We start from the raw sequence: 21,923 nt of genomic DNA on the forward strand, positions 1-21,923 counted from the left end.
CATGGCAGAAATTACTTAAAGCTCTAATTCCAAGTATCAGGCTTGGCTTTACAGCCAATAAAAAAGGAAACTGTTCTTTAATAATTCATATAACAGCAAACCATAATTCTTAGCTAGATCCTCTTTCCTGGCTACACTGACTGTATTACAACAACTGCAGTTAAAGGGGGCTTCTCTCCTTTTCCAAAATCAAATTCTACATGGATTCATGTCAAGAACTATACACCCATTCAATCAAAGGAATCAACAACAGATGGGATGTAATCTGATCTGCACACCCAGCATGAGACCATAGTCTCATGTCATTCTCGCCGTCTCCCTCTCCCACTCCCTCCTTCTGTCTCTATTTGTTTTCTCTTTCGCTGTCCTCCTCCTGCTTTTGTCAGCCAACGCTCCAGTGCTGGCGGGCTGCTTTCCATCCCTCTATTTTCTCTGCCCACATCCACTCCACCTGTTTTTTTCTTTTCCCTTGTGTTCTTTTTTCAATAGATGACGTATTGAGCAACTGCAAGACTAAGATTAGTACTGCGAACTGTACCAAACATTGGTCTGCCAATAGTGAGACCACAGAGACCATCAGGCTGAAACTGGAACTGGTAATAAATTAATTTTATGTGACTTTTTGCTAGGGTGTGTTAGCAACAGATTTAGAAGGTCATTTATCACATGAACAATACAGTGACATGCCAAAAGTCATGGGATATAAATATGTAAATTTGTCATGAAGTGTTACCTCAGGGAATGGCATGGGAACATCCACTCCTGTAGAGTTGTGAGGTATTATCTTGTGAGCGAAATTTAACACAGTCTAGCTTAATCATGGCCCTAGAATATTAATTATTGGGTTTGAGAGAGGCCTGATAATGGGTGCCAGATGAATTGGACATTCATTTTCTGAAGTACTATGACAGTTAATTCCCCGATTCAAACTGTCAAATGTGTACCAGGAATACGTCACAGAAGTGCAGTGGCATTTGGCTAGATCTGTGAGTAGAAACAGACAAGGGACTTTGGCAGAAATCACATGCATATGCAATGCAGAGCCCCCACAGATATCCCACAGGTCAGTGCAGTGTTCTTAAGCTTTCATGGGAGATAATGCATGCCAGGTACATGAAAAGGCTTGTGGTAAGGCTCAGGCAATTACACTACATTTAATGTCAGTTTTTCTTATTCAGAATATGACTAATCATATCCAGTTTAACTGGACTAATGTGCTTTGCGATAAGTATAAACTTATTCAGTATTATTCACAAGAACATAAACAATAAAAAGAAATATAGCAAAACAGCCCACTTCTGTCAACTAGACTAATACCAACACCAACACAGTAAATGCAAACCTGGATGACAAAATATTTGAATGCCAATAATAATGTAAAAAAATGTTAAATATAAAAATATGTGCATTATTATTATGAATTATTGTTTACACCCGTTTAAGCTGTTTATCTTATTCCTGAACACAGTTGTGATCTAAAGTATACATACACTGATAATGCGCATGAACATTATAGCTTAATTTCAAAAATACACATTCAGTACACCTAATGTATAGTTAAATTGCCTTAGCAAGTTGTACCTTGACCAAACACTTTTGTCAGCCATCAACAAGCATCAGATCATAGTTGTATATTTGACTACTCTTAAATTGGCTTGTTTTTTTGCATTGACATAGCCTATTCTTGATAGGTTTAAAGCAGGACAAAAGCATCAAAGCTTTACCTATTTCTTTTCCCATTTCTTTGATGTGTGATTGGGGTCACTGTCCCATTTAAAAACGCTCAATTCTTTCCAGATTTGAATCATTTAGCTGAATAAAAATAGTTTGATGCACCGAATAGTACAGTGTTCTTATGTATGAAGGCTTTACTTTGGGACTGAATGCTCCTCCACCTCTTGTCATTCTATCCGTACAAGTGGCATAAAAAAAATTCCATAAAAGGTCCATTAGAATGTAAATCTGACTTGTCTGTTGACAGGAACACTGATTTGTTTTTCAATAGTTCGTAGCAGGTTTTTGCCTTGGTGGTTCTTGTGTTGGTCATGACCATCCAAGACAATATCCTGAGGGTGACGGTTTAAACAGATGCTTTTATTTGAGCACAAATACATTAAATCCTAAAGTCAATCAAGGCCACTAACATCAAGTAAAAAGACTTTGGCCTCGATAAGTTAAAATGCAGTTTTGAACTGCAGCACCACTGAGTTTTGATTACTGATCTTAACAATAATTTTTTTAGAAAATATCAGAAAACTTGCGCATACAATTATTATTTTCTGCTATTAAAGAATTATGTTGTACACTTATTTAGGCCCATAAAAGAAAAGCTCAATGAAATCAATGAAGGCCTAATAATACCATGACATTCATAACGGCAATGACTGTATGTAAACTTGCAACCACAGCTGTATATGAACATAAAAGATAATTTGTAAAAACAGAACGAATCAGCACACCACTATACATACTGTTTTACATTCAAAAGTCTGTCATGCATTGTTACTCCCATAATAAACCAAAATGTGATGTGTAATTTTAGAGAAACTCTCACTTACACCATTATTTTCCTTCTTGTTGCATAAAAACTAAGCATGATAAAAAGTAGGCAGGTGCAGGAGTAAAGTACATGTGTATTGATTTTTGCTCCATTCTATCTAAATGCAATTCAACTGACAAAGTGCAATATAACCAATATAACTCTCTCTCCAGCAGGAGTCACTTTTCCACTCTTTCCACCATTTCAACAACTGAGGAGTCTACCAACCACCACCATCAAAACAATCATACACAGCTCTTTTTGTGTGATTCTGCAGTTGTTTTCTTTTTCCATGGGGGCTTTTCACTCAGCTAAATCCTCTCCTCAGATGTACATGAGTGTAAATTTCCTATTTCTCACATCTCTTACCAGCTCCCAACATTTTGTCTTTCACCTGCTTTGGAGAACTCTAATAATGCCTGGAATGGTCTCTCATCCTGGTGGCAATGGCAAGCATCCTGCAACACATACGCACACACACAAATATACACCCTCTGGCCAGTCTCTGCAAGCCCTAAACCTAATTTAGGAGCAGAGAACCCTTTCAGCCCAAAAGTACCATCTGACATGAACTGTATGTAGGGGTGTAAGAAAATCTCAGCATATGAAATTACCATGATATTTTGTTTTGTATTTATGTATCGATACAATGGTATTAGAAAGTTCCAGCACCCCTGATCATTTTCATGATTTTCTTTTATGAATCAAATATATTGGTTGTTCGGATCAGCAATTTCTGTTAAATATATCATATAGCAGAGGAACACAGTGATATTTGACAAGTGAAATGAACTTTATAGGATTTACAGAAAGTGTGCAATAATTATTTAAACACAATTAGGCAGGTGCATAAATTTCAGCATCCCAACAGAAAAATGACATCAGTATTTAGTAGCTTCTCCTTTTGCAGAAGTAACGGCCTCTAAACTCTTACTATAACTTCCAATGAGAGTCTGGCTCAAATCACACCACCTCGCTTTAAATCACACCACAGATTTTCATTAATATTCAGGTCTGAGGACTGAGATAATCATTCCAGAACGTTGTACTTGTTCCTCTTCGTGAATGCTTCAGTAGATTTTGAGCAGTGTTTAGGGTCATTGTCTTGTTGAAGTATCCAGCTCCGGCTAGATTTTAAATTTAACTTTATCACTTTAACTAATTCTTCAACATTGTTCTCAATAATCTGCTGTAAATCATATAAACTTAATTTGACTTCTCAAATATCACTGTGTTCATCTACTATATGACATATTTAACTGAAATTGCTTCCTATGATTTATTAAGGAAAATCACAAAATTAATTAGGGGTGCCCAAACTTTTTCATACCCCTGTATTTATTTATTAGTTACATATAAAGGTTATGGGTCATTATGTAATGTGTTCAGGCCCCAACTACTAGAAAGCACACAGTCTTCAGACCTCCCTGTTTTGATTGCATAACAAACAAACTTTTCATTTACTGGGATTTTATTAATATAATATGATGATTTTAATACAATGAAAGTTCTCTAAAAAAATAGACATAAACTATCGCAATATAAAGCCTTGCTTACAGTATTGCAATATATTGTGATATGTGATATGTACTGTGATATGTACCATATCATCAAGATTTTGTCAATACACAGCCCTACTGTTATGAAAAGGAGTATCTATATACAGGTAATGTGCTGATATAGATCGCTTTACATTCCAGTCTCCCATATAATTTGAAGTATAAACACTGTAACTGCAAATAGTCAGTGACCTATATCTTCTGAAAACAGCTCTACTGAAGAGCGTGAAGCACATAAATAATCAACATTATGAATAATGTGTATGTTTATTAAAGTGCACTGAGTGATCTCTTATTCACACAATACCCAGGCCATCAGTTCCCTAAATCTAGAGGCCCTCATCTACAGTCATGAGTCAATCTCAAGATATGTGCTTTTTCTCTTTTCATTTCAAAAAGCTTTGACACTGACCTAGATCTGTCTTTCTGTCCAGCACCTCTAAAGCTTCTTCACTGCAGAAAGAAACATGCATACAGAAAAAAACACAAACCAAGTGCACATACAGTAGATAAAACACAGCACTTTGTGTATTTGCCTTAGACCTAGTTTGCATTTGCAGCGTGCAGAACGAGAGAAAGCAAAAAAAGGGGGAGGGGGAGGGAGTAGGAGAGAGAGAGACAGAGAGAAGAGAGTTGGAGCTGCATGTCAAGCATAGCTGGCTGCATAGCATAGCATATACAAGCCCACCAAGGCATGGGAATGTAAAATCATGATACAGTAATAATTAACCTTGTCTTAAACAACTGCTGTTTTTTCATATTTCAACACAAATTTCAACACTGTGCATGTGTGCTTGTATAGCCAATGTTTCGGCTTGTGTGTGTGTACGGGTATGAGCCTCAGCGTATGTGTGGTGCTTAGTAGGCCAAAGGTAATTTTCATTTTTGAGTAGTGCTATGTGATGTATTGACCTGGTTTTAACAGAAGCCCAATGAGATCTCATAATCCTTCATATCCTCGCAGAATGCTCAACACTGATACAGTACACAGAGCGGGGTGAAAAGGCACATCAAACAAAAGAGCAGAGTGAAATGCCCCATCACCCAGACAACAGCCCAAGAAGAGCAACAGGCATCAAAGATTCTCAGAAACAGAGACACGTGGATTTAAGCAATATAAAAAAAAACTGAAAAAAGAAAATAAAGCCCTCAGCTTGCACATCCGCTGGAATTCCCTCCTGGTTTGATCTGAGAGAACAGAGGCTCTTGTGTTTGTGTGTGTTTGTGGTTGTGTGTGTGGTTTTGGGATGCAGTGAAGTGAGATCCAGGGTTAATGAAATCACACACTGGTGTTAATTACCAGACGAGCTGAGCCAAGCATAATAAAGAGCAACAGGTGAGTGTAAATATGCCCACATTGAACACACAAGGGGTAAAAACAACTCGCTGGACCAACAAATCCTGCTTATATCCCGGTTTAAAATACAGAATGGTATCGTTTTAAATAATAAAAATAAAATAATGGAGGCTAAGGGGTGTGTCTAACAGAACTGATCAACTGTAAGACATCAACTGAATGACCAAGAGCTCATCTCAACAACTAAGCAAAAAAAAACCCTCATAAAGCAGCACTGTTTGAGAATCTGCTGTTCCTGCTCCTGGACTCCCCCTACAGTGTGTAGGACACACATTTCTGGATAAGCTGACAGATACAGAACCAGAAGCATGTGGATTTTAAGGCAGTACAGTTATATTACAGAATTGTCCAAAAAAACAACACAGCATGGTCATGCAGCATTTCGCTGTCCCTAAAGTTCTGGCCGCTGCACCAGAGCTACACTAAGAAACTGAACCCTAGTTCACCACAGGATGGGATATAATGTCCATCATACTCATTAATTGATATACCATGCCATTTTGTGACACAGTGTATGCACCAAGAGTAAAAGACAGAAACTCTCAGTACATAAAATTTCAGAGTAATAAATAGGGATGCATCAAAAATCAATTTTTTTGGGGTCTGAAACTAAAAAACTAAAAAAGGAAACACTTGGCCAGGAAACAGTTTTAATTTATTTTGCCCCTGTTTTTACTATTGCACAAATAAAATTGCATAAATGTTTATTTATCCTGCTTTTCATATATATATATATCATTGTAAATGACATTCTTTTTCACTTATTAAGCCAAAAAATAGAATTGCATTTTCGGATGTATAATTTTGTTTTCTTCATCCCTAGTATTAAACCAAAATGTATTAAATATTATTTCGATCAAAAATGTCCAAATCTTTTGAATCTTCAAATAGATATTGGATTTCAACATTTCAAAGCAGGTGCACTTGACCATCACATTCAGATTGATTTATAGCAATTCACTGATGTGTGCACAGTGTTTTTACACCCCTAGTACACACACACACAGCCTTGTGAACCCATGGGGCAGGGTCTTATATATACAGTTCCAGTCCAGTGATTTCTGGTTAACCTCTGCATCCATGCCTGTCTGGCAAAGCTGAGGAGTGCCACTGATCCTCTTTGACCCCGAGAGCTGAACTCTGTGACCCTGAACAAAATGCACTGTGGGAAACAACTCCCTTTAACCCGGGCAAAACTATTCTGAGCTCTGCCAAACGCACACACACAGACACTCACGCACACCCACCACACATATGCACATACCCAGTAAAACAAATACTTCACATAATAAGCAAGAGTACTTTACCCCCTGGTTGGGTATCTGTCAGTAGGTTTAACGTGTTGTCGCAGCAGTACTGTTTAATTACATCTTTTTATTAAAAAAACTCAAATTCACAGAAGACAATGTGAATATTATATGTTATATAAATACATGATGTCAGCCCTCTTGTAGACACAATGTAAACATAAAACCTCCTGCAATTAAATTATAATTAGGACTGTCATAGAAATTAATTTACATTGTTAATTTATTGTACAATATATGGACATAACCTCAATGATGTTTGCTGACTTTGATATTGTTCATTGTGTTCTCTTGGGTTACATAAGAATGAACTTCCCCAAAGTTTTAACCAGTTTTGCTCTCACTAATGCATCAATGCACACAGAGTGGGCCACAAATGGTAAAAAAAAAAAAAAAAGATTTACATCTCCCAAACAATTAGTTATAGAAAAGTTATAGAAAAAGGTGTGATTGCATTATAAGGCTTTTATATTATCATTAAATCAGTAGCATGTTCATTAAATGACATTAATCTCATTTATTGCAAATATTTCTCAAACAATATATCTCTCAGCAATAATTGTTATTGTGGAAATGCTAATTGTAATCATGCTAATTATATAAACGATTATATTTTTTAGCAATTTTAGCAAGTTTTTTTGTTTTTTTTAAGCCTTTTATGATACAAAAAATATAATTTAAAACATTTTCCTAAACAGTTAAGAGCCTTGCTGGTGTAGATTTCATTGTTTATTGTTTAATTTAACTGAAATGGCTATCCTGATCAATAATAAGCATTTCTGAGCAAATAGTTGATACTAAATGAACATGCCTAACTGCATCTCGTTCTATTAACGAGAGCACAAGGAGTCCTTTTTAACTGAATGTCATGCAGCAAATTCTGATGAAACAAATACACTGTTCTTATAGTTTTAACTTGTTTCTTTAACCAAGCTCTTGTGCATCCTGAAAATGTCTTTGTATCGTGATATGGCATTGTTGCTATATCGCCAAGCCCCAATGCTGGAGGAACACCAGGTACCACTGGATCATGTTCATCAAACACTCTGGCTAGAATTCAGCTAGCGCAGTTTGTCATCACAGAGATATAGGAGACAGTATCTGAAATACCCATCACGCGTCTGCTTAAGCAGCTTTCTCCCCCTGTCAGACAGTCGTAGACGGAAGCAGAAATTAATCTCTAGCAGAGAGCCTTCATGAATTAGAAAACATCTCTTCACATAGGCAGGGATTTTAAAAAGCCAAGAATAACTGTATAACACATGCACATGTCCATGTGAATTACACACAGAACACGTATGTGTTCTAAGATTAATGTCAGGGCTTGTTCAACCCATCTTTATACCACTTATATCACTTAAAGCTCCCACGCTTTACTTCCAGTGCTTTCAGTGCTTTCCCCTCTGTGCCTGTCTATCCGTCAGATTCTCTCTCTCACCTGAATGCTCCGGAGGATCCAGATGCACTTTTCCTTCACATCGTCGTACGGGCACCTCTTGGACAGCATGAGGATGCGTGCCAGTATGTGATTGAGGTCGCTGGCTGCGGGGGAGTAGGGGGTCTCTGGGACAGGTCCTATACTCTTCACTCTCTTCATCACCTCCTGATGAAGGCTCTCCATGGCTGCATCTCTGGAGCCAGCATCACGACTCGCCAACCCTTCCCAGGTTGCTCCACTGTCTCTGCTGTCCATCTCTGTGATGATATTCTTAAGCTTTTAGTTCTGTGGGCTGTGAGAACAGAAAAAAACTAAGATCAGGTCTGTCAGATGTGCTGTTCACAGTAGTCTCCTAATACAAATCTGCAGTTCAGACATTGATACGTGCAACATTAAAAAATATACAGCACTGGAAAAAATAAGAGACCATTAAAAAAAACAATGAGCTTTGATTTTACTATATAATCAAGAGGAAGATGGATGATCACAAGCCAACAAACCAAGCTGAACTGCTTGTATTTTTGCACCAGGAGTGGCATAAAGTTATCCAAAAGCAGTGTGTAAGACTGGTGGAGAAGAACATGCCAAGATGCATGAAAACTGTGATTAAGAACCAGGGTTATTGCACCAAATATTGATTTCTGAACTTCGTTTTCTTTGCATTTTTTGAGGTCTGAAGGCTATGCATCTTTTTTGTTATTTCAGCCATTTCTCATTTGCTGCAAATAAATGCTCTAAATGACAACATTTTTATTTGGATTTCGGGAGAAATGTTGTCCGTAGTTTATAGAATAAAAAAAAACAACGTTCATTTTACCTAAACATATAACTTACGTATGAATAGCAAAATCAGAGAAACTGATTCAGATCTCTTACTTTTTTTTCCAGAACTGTACTTAAATACCACAGATCAGAAACAGCGGGATACTGGGTCTGCATGGATCACTTTAATAGCTGCAATAAATGGACAGTCTTTTATTCTTTTATTAATACATGATTTTTTTGTTTTCTTATCAGGTGAGGAGGACTGACATAGTCTGACACCTCTTCATGGGTTCATAGCTCGAGCGCAGGTCCCTAGAAATATCTAGAGAAGTTAGGAAGAGCCTCACTTTTGACAAACATATAAAAACCAGCGGTCTGGTCTCGGGCGGACTATAAAAAAACATCACCGAATAACGTTTTTCCGCAGCTATGAAGTTGTGTTAGCCGCGGCTGGTCCATTCAATCCTCTTACAATGACCCGTAACAACAGAGAACGAGCTGATACTGAAGAAAAGGCAGAGTCACACACACAGCAAAGCGGTCTGCTGGAGCACTGCGGAATGTCAGAGGTCAATACTCACAGATTTTCACATTCTTTCTGGCTCTTTCTGCGCCCGACGGACCGTCCCCTGATCGCTCTCCCGTCCTGAACAGCAGCAGCTCTCAGGAGGAGTGTCTTCGGCGCAGCCTAGAGAAAACACGTGATGGACAGGGACTGCGGACCAATAGGGTTCGCGGAAATGACAAGTGGGCGGACACAGCGACCTATTCACCAATCAGCGCACGCTTGGGGCGTTTCTAACAACATGCCGGGCGGACTTTTGGGTATTGTAGTGTACGGGCGTTTTAACTGCTATACCGCTGAACGAGGCTTCAGAAAACAGGAGACCTCAACTACCGACATCCACAGAGGGAGCTGTTAACTTCTACAGCCCCGCCACCACTTGTTTATCTCAAAACCTTATAATTTACGTAAAGCGTATAGAAGCACATCCCCGGCTTTTATTACCACCCAGACTAATAAACCAAACCCTTCACACAGAAACGCGCTTAATAACATTAACCAACAACTCGCTGTTAAACAACATTCACTGCTAGAAAGAGGAAAATACACTGCACAGCACTGGCTCATTGATATTCAGTCTTCATCATCTGCTGTGACTGCATCAAGAGAAGGAATGTGTTAATATGAAACTGAGGTTTCTTCATTTTTTAAAGTAAATTCATATTTTTAATGCTTGAGGTTGTTAGTTTTTGTGCACTCTGTTTGATGGTGGTTTCTATAAATGCACTCAAAAATGAAACATTCATCACATGTGCACTGCAGATAGGTCAAATTCTGTAATAGAATTCAGCTAATGAATGAATGTAAAAAAAATGAATGTATTTAGTAGAAATAAAATAAAACATACACTTATGAAACTGTGCCAGCACAAAATTAAGATTTAAATCACTGGTAATAAAAATTATTCCCTATTTACATTAGAATCAAGAAGCTCATGTCCTGTGTAGGTTCTAGCAGCACTTTGTTGGTATATGTAAGCAGGCTTTCAGGTATAACCCAATTCTGCCCTTACTAATCTAGGAACATTCTTAGCACAGATATCTGATGCTGGGCATGTATTTATTTAAATGAAAAATGCAATGTAAATACATTTAAAATATATATTTTAATTTCACAATGTATTTCAAACAATTACTGTATTCATTAAAAATATATTGTTTCCATATAGTATCAAGTGAACTGCTCTGAAAACTGCTTCTGCATCTCTAGCATATTAAGATTTAAAAAGTTTCAGTCACCTGTGAGTAGGTAGTGTTAGGCTGAGAAATGCACAGGTGGCGAGTCATTATCAATACTGTTGGATCATTAAGTTCACAGTAAATAATATGTTTTATATCCACAGTCCACCTTCCTTCAGAAAAGAAAATAAATAGCACAAAAAATGTTGACCGCTATGATTGTTAATGCTGAAAAAATAGCAGTGGAGAGCATGTTAGTCCTTTGAGAACTGTGTAACAACAGCATCTAAATGTAACTAAATGAAGTTTTTGTTTTCATTTGTTCTCAGTGAACATACAAGGTTTGCTCATGACAAGTATAAGGTATCAAATTAGGTGTAATCTATTGTTTTGCTTTAGAGTACTTAGTAATAGGACAGCATGTCCTAGCATTGCTGTTACTTGGAAATCTCTTTCAATGCATGCTAGACTACCCAATAAATAAGGCTGTAAACCTTATTGGGATTATGATCTGCCCTTTACAAACATTGGCAAAATATGTGTACATCTTATGTTTGAGTCAAACAAAGTCAAGTCTGTTAACTAGAGTTTATAGCAGGTAAAAACTGAACTGAAGCAATAATTCTTTTTATCTGTGCTTCCTTGCTAAAAGAAACACACCCCAGACCAACTTTTGTTGAGAGCTGTTTTCATATTATCTGAGCAGGACTTTACTAGTTAAAAAGCTGGACACCGAACTGAAACCCAATATACCCATACAGGTGAAGTGATTAAGCTAGGAATGCTAACAGAACAAAGAATGGTCGAGACTGTTGACAAGCTTGACAGCCAACTGTGCTGGTGGAAAACATACACTAGCTGAGTCATTATGCCAGTGCTTATAGACAACCAGCTGGGTCAGGTTATTCACTCTGAGCAAGCAGATTAGTGAAGCCGGTCACACTAAATGTTTCACTAGCTTGGTCAAGGTGGTTATTTTGGTTGACCGGCAAATCTTCAAACAATTGCATTACCCATAATTGGAAACAAAAAATAAAGCTTAACTGGTCTAACAGTTTCACCAGCTTGTCAGCATGGTGGCTATATAAAACTACAGGAGAGAGGGTTTGAGTTTTTGGCCCCACCTTGTGGACAAATTAAAATCACTGCCTGGACCTTCTGCAGCTTCAATTACAAAAACAAATGTTTAATGTTCATTACAATACACTGTTCTCTTTTAAAATTCATCTGTTTTCTGATTAAGGGGCCAGATTTACAAAAGCTGTCCTTATAATAAATCGAAAGATGCAAGTCATTTATACCCTTTTATGATGCATTTAACAGATTATAAATTACACAAAAATGACCAACATTATTACACAACTCAGTTAAATATGTTAATACTGGAGGACAAAACTGAAAGCCATCTGAAAGCATTTTTCTGTAGACAATTGGACAACTGGTCAAATAAGACAATAACACACTGTGTGCGTGATCATTTGGACATTTTTGAGGCATTTTAGAGAACATTTTACAATTAAAAACAAGTGTAAATCATATTTAAGATCATAGAAAAGTATAAGAAGATCAGTAAGATTGAGTAAGATTTGTTTAGAAAAATCTATTTATCTTAAATTTTGTATGAATTAACGTAACGCACGTTATACTATGAATGCCGGGTTGTCACCTCAGTCATCTCAAAAAATCTTTCTTTTATGAAGCTTTTAAATATTTTCTTAAGAAATTGAATATATGTAGTGCAATGAATTTACGCAGTTAGCTCTCTATTGTGAAGCCGTTATTGACAGTATAGTAATAAGCTGTGAGTGTTTTAGAGACAGTGTGGGTGAGAGGGTGAGTGTGTGGGGCGCAGACGGAACTGCAGAGAGCGGCAGCGGGAGAGGGAAATTTAAACAGGAGAAGCGGAAACTCAGCACACTGACACACACAGCTAGCCCCTACGTACTGACTCTCCTCAACTGAAGATCATACAATACAGCTACTGATAAACACCTGCATTATCAACGATGGAGCGAGAACTGGTAAATAGCTTCATAAATCAGCTCTGAATGGTTGGGGTATTCTTATTATTAGCCAGTTAGCATGTTAGCATTCGTAAAACGTTTCCTTAGCCTTACTAAGCAACATGAAGTCAGTACGGTTGGTAATGTTGGCTGACCTACCTAAAAATCAAGTATTAGCACTAACAAGTAGCTAATATAGGTTAGCTATTTTAGCTAGTTAGATCAAGCTAGATAAACTAGCTACCTTAGATTCTGGGAAATTAACTCTCTAGCTAGCTAGCTAGCTAACCTAACTAGCAACATAGCTTAACTAGTTAACGTTAACTGTTTAGTGAGACTAAACGTATAACTGTTAATTGCATTAACTTGATTATTTCTTACAAACCTCTAAATAACACTTCTTCACTTCTTGTACAAATGCAGTATTATATTATGCAGAGTTTTAACTCAACAGAGCCATTGCTATCAGCTGCAGCTGGTTAAACTCTTTACCCTTTACCTATTCTGTACCTAGCTTTTGAGCCAGCAAGCTAACCTGTCGGTTTGTCGCTGTTTCTGGTTAGCTGTGTGTTTCTGGTTAGCAGTGTGTCTCTGTGTTTCTCTTTAGCAGTGTGTCTGTGTTTCTGGTTAGCTGTGTGTCTCTGTGTTTCTCTTTAGCAGTGTGTCTCTGTTTCTGGTTAGCTGTGTGTCTCTGTGTTTCTGGTTAGCTGTGTGTCTCTGTGTTTCTGGTTAGATGTGTGTCTCTGTGTTTCTGGTTAGATGTGTGTCTCTGTGTTTCTGGTTAGATGTGTGTCTCTGTGTTTCTGGTTAGATGTGTGTCTCTGTGTTTCTGGTTAGATGTGTGTCTCTGTGTTTCTGGTTAGATGTGTGTCTCTGTGTTTCTGGTTAGATGTGTGTCTCTGTGTTTCTGGTTAGATGTGTGTCTCTGTGTTTCTGGTTAACCGTGTGTCTCTGTGTTTCTGGTTAACCGTGTGTCTTGGTGTATCTGTTTAACTGTGTGTCTTGGTGTGTCTGGTTAACTCTCTGTGTCTGTGTTTCTGGTTAGCTGTGCGTCTCTGTGTTTCTGGTTAGCTGTGCGTCTCTGTGTTTCTGGTTAGATGTGTGTCTCTGTGTTAACCAATGTGTCTTGGTGTATCTGGTTAACTCTGTGTGTCTTGGTGTATCTAGTTAACTGTCTCTCTGTGTTTTTGGTGTGTCTTGGTGTATCTGGTTAACTGTGTGTCTTGGTGTATCTGGTTAACTCTCTTTGTGTTTTTGGTGTGTCTTGGTGTATCTGCTTAACTATGAGTCTCTGTATCTGGTTAACTATTTGTCTCTGTGTTTCTGGTTAGCTGTGAGTGTCTGTGTATTTGGTTAGCTGTGTATCTCTTGGATGTTTATGTCTCTGCTCTCAGGATGTTCAGTATGTGGCACCACGGGCTCTTTTGAGTTAAATATAGTAGCTATATCTCTTTGTATATATTTTATTGGATTTAATGAAATGTTTTACATCTGCACCTAGCGTGCAGAGAAAGTCTTTACAATTCCATACAATATTCTGAAAATGATTATCTTCCTCTTGTTTTAGAGTTTGTGTTTAGATTCCCCGTCCAAGCACAGTTATGTTGGAAGCTTTTATAATCCCCCCGAGAAGATGTCCCATCAATTGTGTGCGACCACCGTGCCAGTGCGACCAGACAAAGTCGTCAAAGCAGTGAACCTGAAGAAAATCAATGCCAAAACATTTCAATCAGATCCTGAGGCTGGGAGCAGAGGTGAAGGATGTTGCTTTATTGATTCTTTTCCACACAAATAGCCTTTGTTTCACTGAACATTTCAGCTGCCATTCATAATGCATGCTTTACTTGGTCACCAGGCAGGGCACATACAGGTGCATCTCAAAAAATTTGACTATCATTGAATAGTTCATTTATTTTAGTATTTCAGTTTAAAATGTGAAACTCATACATTATATAGATATATTACACACAGAGTGATCTATTTTAAGTGTTTATTTCTTTTATTGTTGATGATTATGATGATTACAGCTAATGAAAACCTAAAAGTCAGTATTGCAGAAAATTTGAATATTATATAAGACCAATTGATACTTTTGGCAGTGTCCTCCTGAAAAAATTAATTTCTTCATCTTTATAAAAGTTGTCAGCAGAAGGAAGCATGCAGTGCTGTAAGATTTTCCAGGAAAACACTGTACTGATTTAATCTTGATAAAACACAGTGGACCAACACCAGCATATGACATAGCTCGCCAAACCATCACTGATCATCAGTAAATTTAGCATTTTATTTGAAAATCAAAGGATCAGAGTCTAGAGGAAGAGTGGAGAGACACACAGTCCAAGCTGCTTAAGGTCTAGTGTGAAGTTTCCACAATCAGTGATATTATTTTTAAAGTTATGTTTTAACATAGTTAGTAAACGATAGACTAAGGATGCTAATGAATAATAATAAAATTGTGCATGGTTGGTTTTATGCTCTTGGAGTGGACCACCACGCCAATTCGTATCTCGTTATGTTTACAGTTTGTAGAATGAGCTGCAGATCAAACAAATAAAAATAAGGGGGTGAGGTAAACTGTTCTCTCATACAGACTGGACTAATTCTGTAGTAATCAGAGCACCTGATCAGCCAAGAATTGAGAGCTCAGGGATCAAAAACCACAGTTTAAAATAATAAAACTTTGAAATGTATTGCTGTAATATTTAAGTGGTAATTTAGACAGTTTCATTAAGCTCTTTTACAATCTTGTTTTAAAGAAATATTTGTAGTAAAACATCTTCCTAGTAAGTTGTAAGTCATTTAGATCTAAGCGATGCAATGCAGAAAAATATCCTCTTACCTTCTCCTAGGAGTATAAATGTTATTTTTACTATAATTTTGTTTATTCAAATAGTCCATTAAAAAACATTCCCATCAAAAAACATGTATTTTGCAGGCAATATGCTGTCTTTAGTAAGTGTTGGGTGTGTGTTGTACAGCAGTGTTAGCTGCACTGAAGACGCTGCAGGAGAAGATGAGGCGGCTGGAGTTGGAGAGAAAACATGCACAGAGAAATGTGGAGCAGTTCTCTCAGGCTGCCCGACAGTATGCCAGCTGTACTGCACAAACTGAACTGCAGCTCGGTGCTAAAGAGAAAGACTCCTCACAGAGAAAAGGTGACTTAGGCCCTGCTGTTTTAAAAATCAACATCCTTTATGTCCCCCTAGACTCACTATCAACTCTCACTCTGTTACAGAGCTTGTGTCTCAGTTGAACTCAGCCGAGGCACGCTGCTCTCTGCTGGAGAAACAGCTGGACTACATGAGGAGGATGGTGGAGAGTGCAGAGAGAGAGAAAATCGCCACAGTTAACAAAGAGGTGAGTGCACTAATTGAGAGAGCGAAGAACTACACATAGAGAAGAGATTTAAGGGCCCACACTGAGTTCAAACTGTAGATATGGAGCTATTCAATAACAGTAAGAAATTATAATATTATAATATTAATACTAATATTAATGCTCAGTGAAAAAACACCTTAATAGCTTAGCTTAGGGTTGGATCTGCTGTACTGGGCAAGTAATTGACAAGTAATATGTGGTAAGTAACTACTTTTTAAAAATCTTTTTGGATTGGATTTAAACTGTTTCTCTTGAAGCTTATTTTAGTTCATTAAAGATTTCTCACTCACTCGCATGAACAAGTTCGCACACACTACATTTTAAGCTTTGTTTCTTTTTGCAGGAAAGGGGGCATCAGAATGAGAGATCACAACCTGATTTGAGGTTCCGCGATCAGCTGAAGAAACTGGAGAGACTGGAGAATGAATGCCTTAAGCTTTCCAATACACAATCTGAAGCAGAGGTATGGAAGCATTCACTAAAAACAGAAAAAGGTCACTTCTTCAAAACCCCCTTAAGAAATTGTTTTTGACTGTTAACATCTTCTACAAGTCAAAATAAATTATTATTCAGGAAAAGTCTCGAAAAATAAGCGGATGGCACAGTGTCTTTGTGTGCGGCCTGCTGATATGTGAGCAAATGAATGTTAAATAACATGGTTTTGTGAGTCTTATGAGTACACACAAGCAGCTTACCTAATGATTTTTCTTGTTTTGTTATGACAGTAGTAATAAGGAACTTTACTGAAGATTTGTTTGGAAGTTTTTTTTTCTTCTCCCACGTCCTTTGTAAGTATTATACTTCTGTTTTCTCTGAAGAGGAAGATTGAGCTTTTGGAACGAAAGTTACTTGAAGAAGAACATGAACGCAAACTTGTACAGGAGAAAGCAGAGGAGGTACAGACAAAAACATTTACCTAGAGGATCAGTTTTAAGAGGAACTGTTTTTAGAATACTTGTTTTCATAGATCAGTGTTATAAATGTTTGTGCTTTCTGCAGTTACAGAGAGAATTGGCTGCTAATCTGGTCTCCCTTTCAGCTGTGGAGACCAAATCCAAAAAGAAGAAGTGTAAGGAGAAGGCCTTAAGTAGTAAGGTAATGACCTGCTTGTCTCTCTCTCTCTCTCTCTCTCTCTCTTTCACTCTCTCTCTTTCACTCTCTCTCTCTTCTTCCCTTTGTATGTAGTCCATAATCTACACTAGATGGCACTACATTCACACAACACAATGGGTGTGTGCTTCTTATTTTCTTCTTTATGTTGGTCTTTATTTTTCTTTATTAGTGGTCTAAATTGATAAGGAAAAAATATCTATTAAAAATTAAGATTAATTAAAGCAAAATTCTGTGTTAATAATTACGATTTATCACACTTTTTTTTTACTTACTAAGACTTAAGCATTTAATTGTTATTTGGCAAAATGAAATTATATTACAGTATATAATTAATTATATTTATATTGGGGGCATCAAAAATAACATAATATCTCAAGATAACTTTTGTGCTCTTTGTATTAGAAAAGTTTAATGTTTTAAGCTTTAGCATCAAACTGAAATGTTTGTGTGTGAGAGAGTTTGCAGATTAATCGGGTGCATTAACGTTGACCGCACTAGTCCTAAAATTCATCAATAATCTTAATTTCAGAAATCGGTGAGAACAGAGGTGTCAGTTCCTCAGTGTCTTCCCAAAGCCAAGCGTTTGCCATTCGTGGCTGGAACAGTGAGTACAGATCCTAATAAATTCACCCTTTTCTTCCCCTTTCAGTAATTGTTAATGTTTACATTTGTCTGGTTCTCTTTGTGGCAGTCAACAAGCCCCAGTCACTCTGTTAACGCCAACGTTCAGAGTGTTCTGCACCTGATGAAGACAAGACAGCCACGACTGTGTGAGAAGGTCCGTGGTCTGCAGAGCAGAACAGAGCCTCCTTACAACCGCAAGAGCCTTCACCAAGCCCCACCATCCAGTGATGGAGCTCCTGCCCTGGGCAGTTTGTCTGAACTGCTGCTGGCCCTACAGGATGAACTAGGCCAGATGAGCTTGTGGGTAACTCTGTAATGTAGAAATTCGTCTTGCCTATTTTGGACAATAGCATGTGAGCATGAGTTTTTGTTAAAGGAGAAATCTGGTGTTAAATAGAGTGTAGTGAAAATATAGCCCATCTCCATTTGCCCTAGAATTTTTAAATATAGTGCTAGGGGCATAGCATTGCTCTTGCAAAGAACAAGCTCAAAGTACCTCCATACTTCACTTATAGAATTCCAGTGAAACTAAAGTGTTTAAAAACTCCAACAGCACTGCTGTGTCTAATTCACACTTTCAAGAACAACACTAACACACCACCCCTATGTCAGTGTCACCGCACTGCTGAGAAGGACTCACCACTAAAATAATGTTCGTTATGGTCCTAGTTTATAGAAAGATTGCGTTAATGTGAACACTAATGAATGAGCACTAATTTGAGTGCTATTATCAGATTGTTTGTCTCCATTGATTTAGAACTTGTGTCTGTATGTTAAAGTGAGCATCAGGAACTGGTCAGGCAAATCGATGAGACTGATCAACATAAACTGAGGGATGATCTGGAGCGAGAGTTGGACTGCTTGGTTGGGAGGATGGAGGAGAAAGCAGGCCAAATTTCCAAACTACGGAAGCACCAGCAAACGGTAAGCTTAAATTTGTGTTCAAAATCCAGTTTAAAGCAGCAGAATAGATGACTGTTCTGCAGTGATATGAAAAAGTTTGAGTACCACTGACAATTTTCGAACACAGTGATATTTAAGTAGTGAAATTAAGTTTATAGGATTTACAGAAAGTGTGCAATAATTCTTTAAACAAAATTATGCAGGAGCATTAATTTGGGAACCTTTGTTGTTTTATTGATTTGAATACCTTTTGCTCTAATTGTAGGAACACAAAATTTGTTTGGTAAGCTCATTGACCTGTAACCTACATACACAAGTAAATCATAATTATGAGAGAGTTAAGGTGCCAGTTGCCAGTCTTCTCTGAAGAGTGTCAACATAAGAGCCTCAAAACATCTTAAATGACTTAAAAACAAAGATTGATCAACATCATGGTTTAGGAGAAGGATATAAAAAGCTCTCAGAAATTGCTGTCAGTTTCCACTGTGAGGAACATAGTGAGGAAATTGAAGAACCACAGGGACAGTTCTAGTTAAGACCCAAAATGGCAGAACAAGAAAAATCTCAAATAAGCAGAGGAGAAGGATGGTGAGAACAGTCATAGTCAACCACAGACCAGCTCCAAAGACCTACATAATCATCCTGCTGCAGATGGAGTCAATGACTGCGTCCAAAAACTTTTGCTACTCCTCTTCTCCTACTCCTCCTTTCCTACTCCTCCTCTCCTACCCCGGAAGAAGGTGGAGGAATTGAGGAATGAAGGGAAGGAGCTGTAATTGGGGAAATGGGACAGCTGATCCCTTTTAGATAGGATGTTGACTACCGATGAACTGAGCCAATCACAACGCTCACTTTCAGCACATGCCGGATAATTATTTTAATAGTAAAATATGATTTCATCGAATGTAATAAAACAAATAATAACTATTAATAAATAATTAATTTAATAATAAATATTATATTTTGCATACATGTTGAAGTGAAAAAATATTAGATTAAACAGCATCAATGGAACATTACTATCACACAGCTAAATATTCAAATATTCCAATAAAATCCTGCTTACTCCCAGGCATTTTGGATGCATTTCTCTGGCCAGTGCGATATAATATATATATCATATCATGTTACAAATATGGGATCATTTTTACTGAGCATACAGCTTATATAAACTAAAAATTATATTACTGCTTTACTGGCTGTTTAGTTAGATAAAGAACCTAGTTAATTAATATGCTTATGACGTATATTTGTGCGCTCCCCTCTCCATTCCCACATGCTCTGTGGGCGTGGATGCAGTGATGTCATTCAAAAATCCTTAAGTCTTCCGGAGTAGGAAGCTGTTATGTTCCCTCCGTTGGAAGCCTCCTAGAAGAGGATTTTAAGCGGCTGCTTTCGTCTCCTACGGTATTCGGACAGGCAGCAAGATCACAAAAGGAGTCACAAAATCTGTTTCCGGGTCACGGAGGAGAGGAGGAGGATCGGTAGGAAAAAGGAGACACTTTTGGGGTTTCTGCACGCAGCCACTGTGCATCGTTCAGCTATTCAGCACACTTTACACAAGGAGAGGCTGTATGTAAGAGTAATGCAGAAGAAGCCTTTTCTGAGCACACGCCACAAACATAGTCGCTTGAGGTATGCTAAAGTCAGCTTCATTTTGGAATAAGGTTTTGTGGGCTGATGAATCTAAAATTGCGTTATGTGGAGGGCGGTATGCATGCAGGGGAAAAAGAACACAGTATTCCAAGAGAAACACTTTACTGCCTCCCACAGTAAAATGTGGTGGTGGTTCATCATGCTATGGGGCTGTGTGATCAGTGCAGGTACTGGGAAGCTTGTTAAAGTTGAGGGTCTCATTTATTCCATTTAATATCAGCAGATTCTTGAGAACAATGTTCAAGAATCAGTGAGAAAGTTGAAGTTGCAACGGGGCTGGATACTTCAACAAGACACTAAACACTAAACTCTGCTCTAAATCTGCTAAAGCATTCATGCAGAGGAACAAGTACAACATTCTGGAATGATCATCTCAGATCATCTCAGTCCGCAGACCTGAATATTATTAAAATCTGTGGTGTGATTTAAAGCAGGCTGTTCATGATCAGAAACCATCAAACCTGACTGAACTGGAGATGTTTTGTAAAGAAGAATGATCCAAAATCTCTTCAACCAGAAGTCTCTCATTGGAAGCGATAGGAAGAGTTTAGAGGCTGTTATTACTGCAAAAGGAGAGTCTACTAAATATTGATGTACTTTTTCTGTTAGGGTGCCCAAATATAGACCTGCCTAATTGTGTTTAATTAATTATTGCATACTTTATGTAAATCCTATAAACTTCATTTCACTACACAAACATGACTTTGTTCATCTGCTATAAGATTTAGTTAACTGAAATTGCTGATGCGGGCAATCATTGATTTGTGTACTACTTTTTTTTTTATTACTGTTTATAATGTAAATGTTGTGTTTTTTCCAGATTAGCCTTAATCATTTATTATACTAACACATGATCACTATGAGACAACTTAATAGAAAATGTATCCAGCCCTACTGCTGGTTACTGTTCAGTTAAATAAAAAAAAATAGTGTGCACCTTTTTAACATGAGTAGGTCCATAATAAACAAAACCTGGGCAATTATAGGCCTTCTCGGCATCCATTGATACAAAAGACTGTCTGTGTCTGTGCTTATACAGGTTCTGAAGCTCTCTCAGAGTAGTCCAAAGCAGAAGCAGCGGCCCAGGCGTGCAGCCAGTGCAGATGGTCGTAATTTGGCTGGAGGTGGAAGTGGGGTCCGTGCTTTGCCTTCCTCACCTGTTAAAGCCTCATCCTCCAAAACACAGAGGCATCGCAAGGTCAGTCAGGAGCGCTTGCAGCTCCTCAAAGACACCCAGAAGCTGCGCTCAAGTCTCCGTGAACAGGACATCAACTGGGAAACGTAGGATAAGCCTTAGTTTACCCTTCAACCTTAAAAATACAGAAAGGGTGGAAGAATCATATGAACTAAGAAGGAAATTAGAATGGGACACGTCCCATCCTGAGCTAAAGCTCTAAAAACGCTCCAAGAATGTTTAACATGATTGTGGTATGAGGTGAATGTAGCAGCACCAAGGTCATACAACAAGTAGGCTGTTGACTTTGGGCTAAGGTTTTACTATGGTGCAACTCTGGATTCCCCCCCCCCCCCACCCCCCC

General features: G+C 37.9%; 2 protein-coding genes across 4 annotated transcripts in view; one reads left to right on the forward strand and one right to left on the reverse strand.

Moving 5' to 3' along the window:
* sesn1 (sestrin 1) overlaps window positions 1-9,608 on the reverse strand; it is a 70,824-nt gene extending 61,216 nt beyond the window's left edge. For both annotated transcript variants that reach the window (XM_007255673.4, XM_007255672.4), the window contains exons 1-2: window positions 9,547-9,608; window positions 8,201-8,492 (exon numbers count right to left, since the gene is read on the reverse strand). In XM_007255673.4, the coding sequence (XP_007255735.2) occupies window positions 8,201-8,455 (255 nt within the window). In that variant the 5' untranslated portion in view covers window positions 8,456-8,492; window positions 9,547-9,608. The remainder of the gene's footprint in view (window positions 1-8,200; window positions 8,493-9,546) is intronic.
* A 2,934-nt stretch (window positions 9,609-12,542) lies between these two features.
* On the forward strand, window positions 12,543-21,907 carry cep57l1 (centrosomal protein 57, like 1). Of its 2 annotated transcripts, none has more exons than XM_007255668.4 (11): window positions 12,543-12,729; window positions 14,279-14,465; window positions 15,693-15,866; window positions 15,947-16,068; window positions 16,433-16,552; window positions 16,908-16,985; window positions 17,089-17,184; window positions 17,732-17,806; window positions 17,894-18,126; window positions 18,606-18,750; window positions 21,425-21,907. In XM_007255668.4, the coding sequence occupies exons 1-11, from the start codon at window positions 12,715-12,717 to the stop codon at window positions 21,668-21,670; spliced, it is 1,491 nt and encodes a 496-aa protein (XP_007255730.3). In that variant the 5' UTR covers window positions 12,543-12,714; the 3' UTR covers window positions 21,671-21,907. The 2 variants fall into 2 exon arrangements, with proteins under 2 accessions (XP_007255730.3, XP_007255729.3); XM_007255667.4 differs by having other exon boundaries at window positions 12,544-12,729; window positions 15,690-15,866.
* The last annotated feature ends 16 nt before the right edge of the window (window positions 21,908-21,923 follow it).

Source organism: Astyanax mexicanus, chromosome 1 (assembly GCF_023375975.1).
Source record: "Astyanax mexicanus isolate ESR-SI-001 chromosome 1, AstMex3_surface, whole genome shotgun sequence".
Classification (NCBI taxonomy): Eukaryota; Metazoa; Chordata; class Actinopteri; order Characiformes; family Acestrorhamphidae; genus Astyanax; species Astyanax mexicanus.

What these genes read in the sequence shown, in the direction of transcription:
- cep57l1 (XM_007255667.4), top strand. An exon ending in AGACTCCTCACAGAGAAAAG is followed by an intron (nt 15,867 to 15,946) that starts GTGACTTAGGCC and finishes ACTCTGTTACAG; the next exon opens with AGCTTGTGTCTCAGTTGAAC. An exon ending in TCGCCACAGTTAACAAAGAG is followed by an intron (nt 16,069 to 16,432) that starts GTGAGTGCACTA and finishes TTCTTTTTGCAG; the next exon opens with GAAAGGGGGCATCAGAATGA.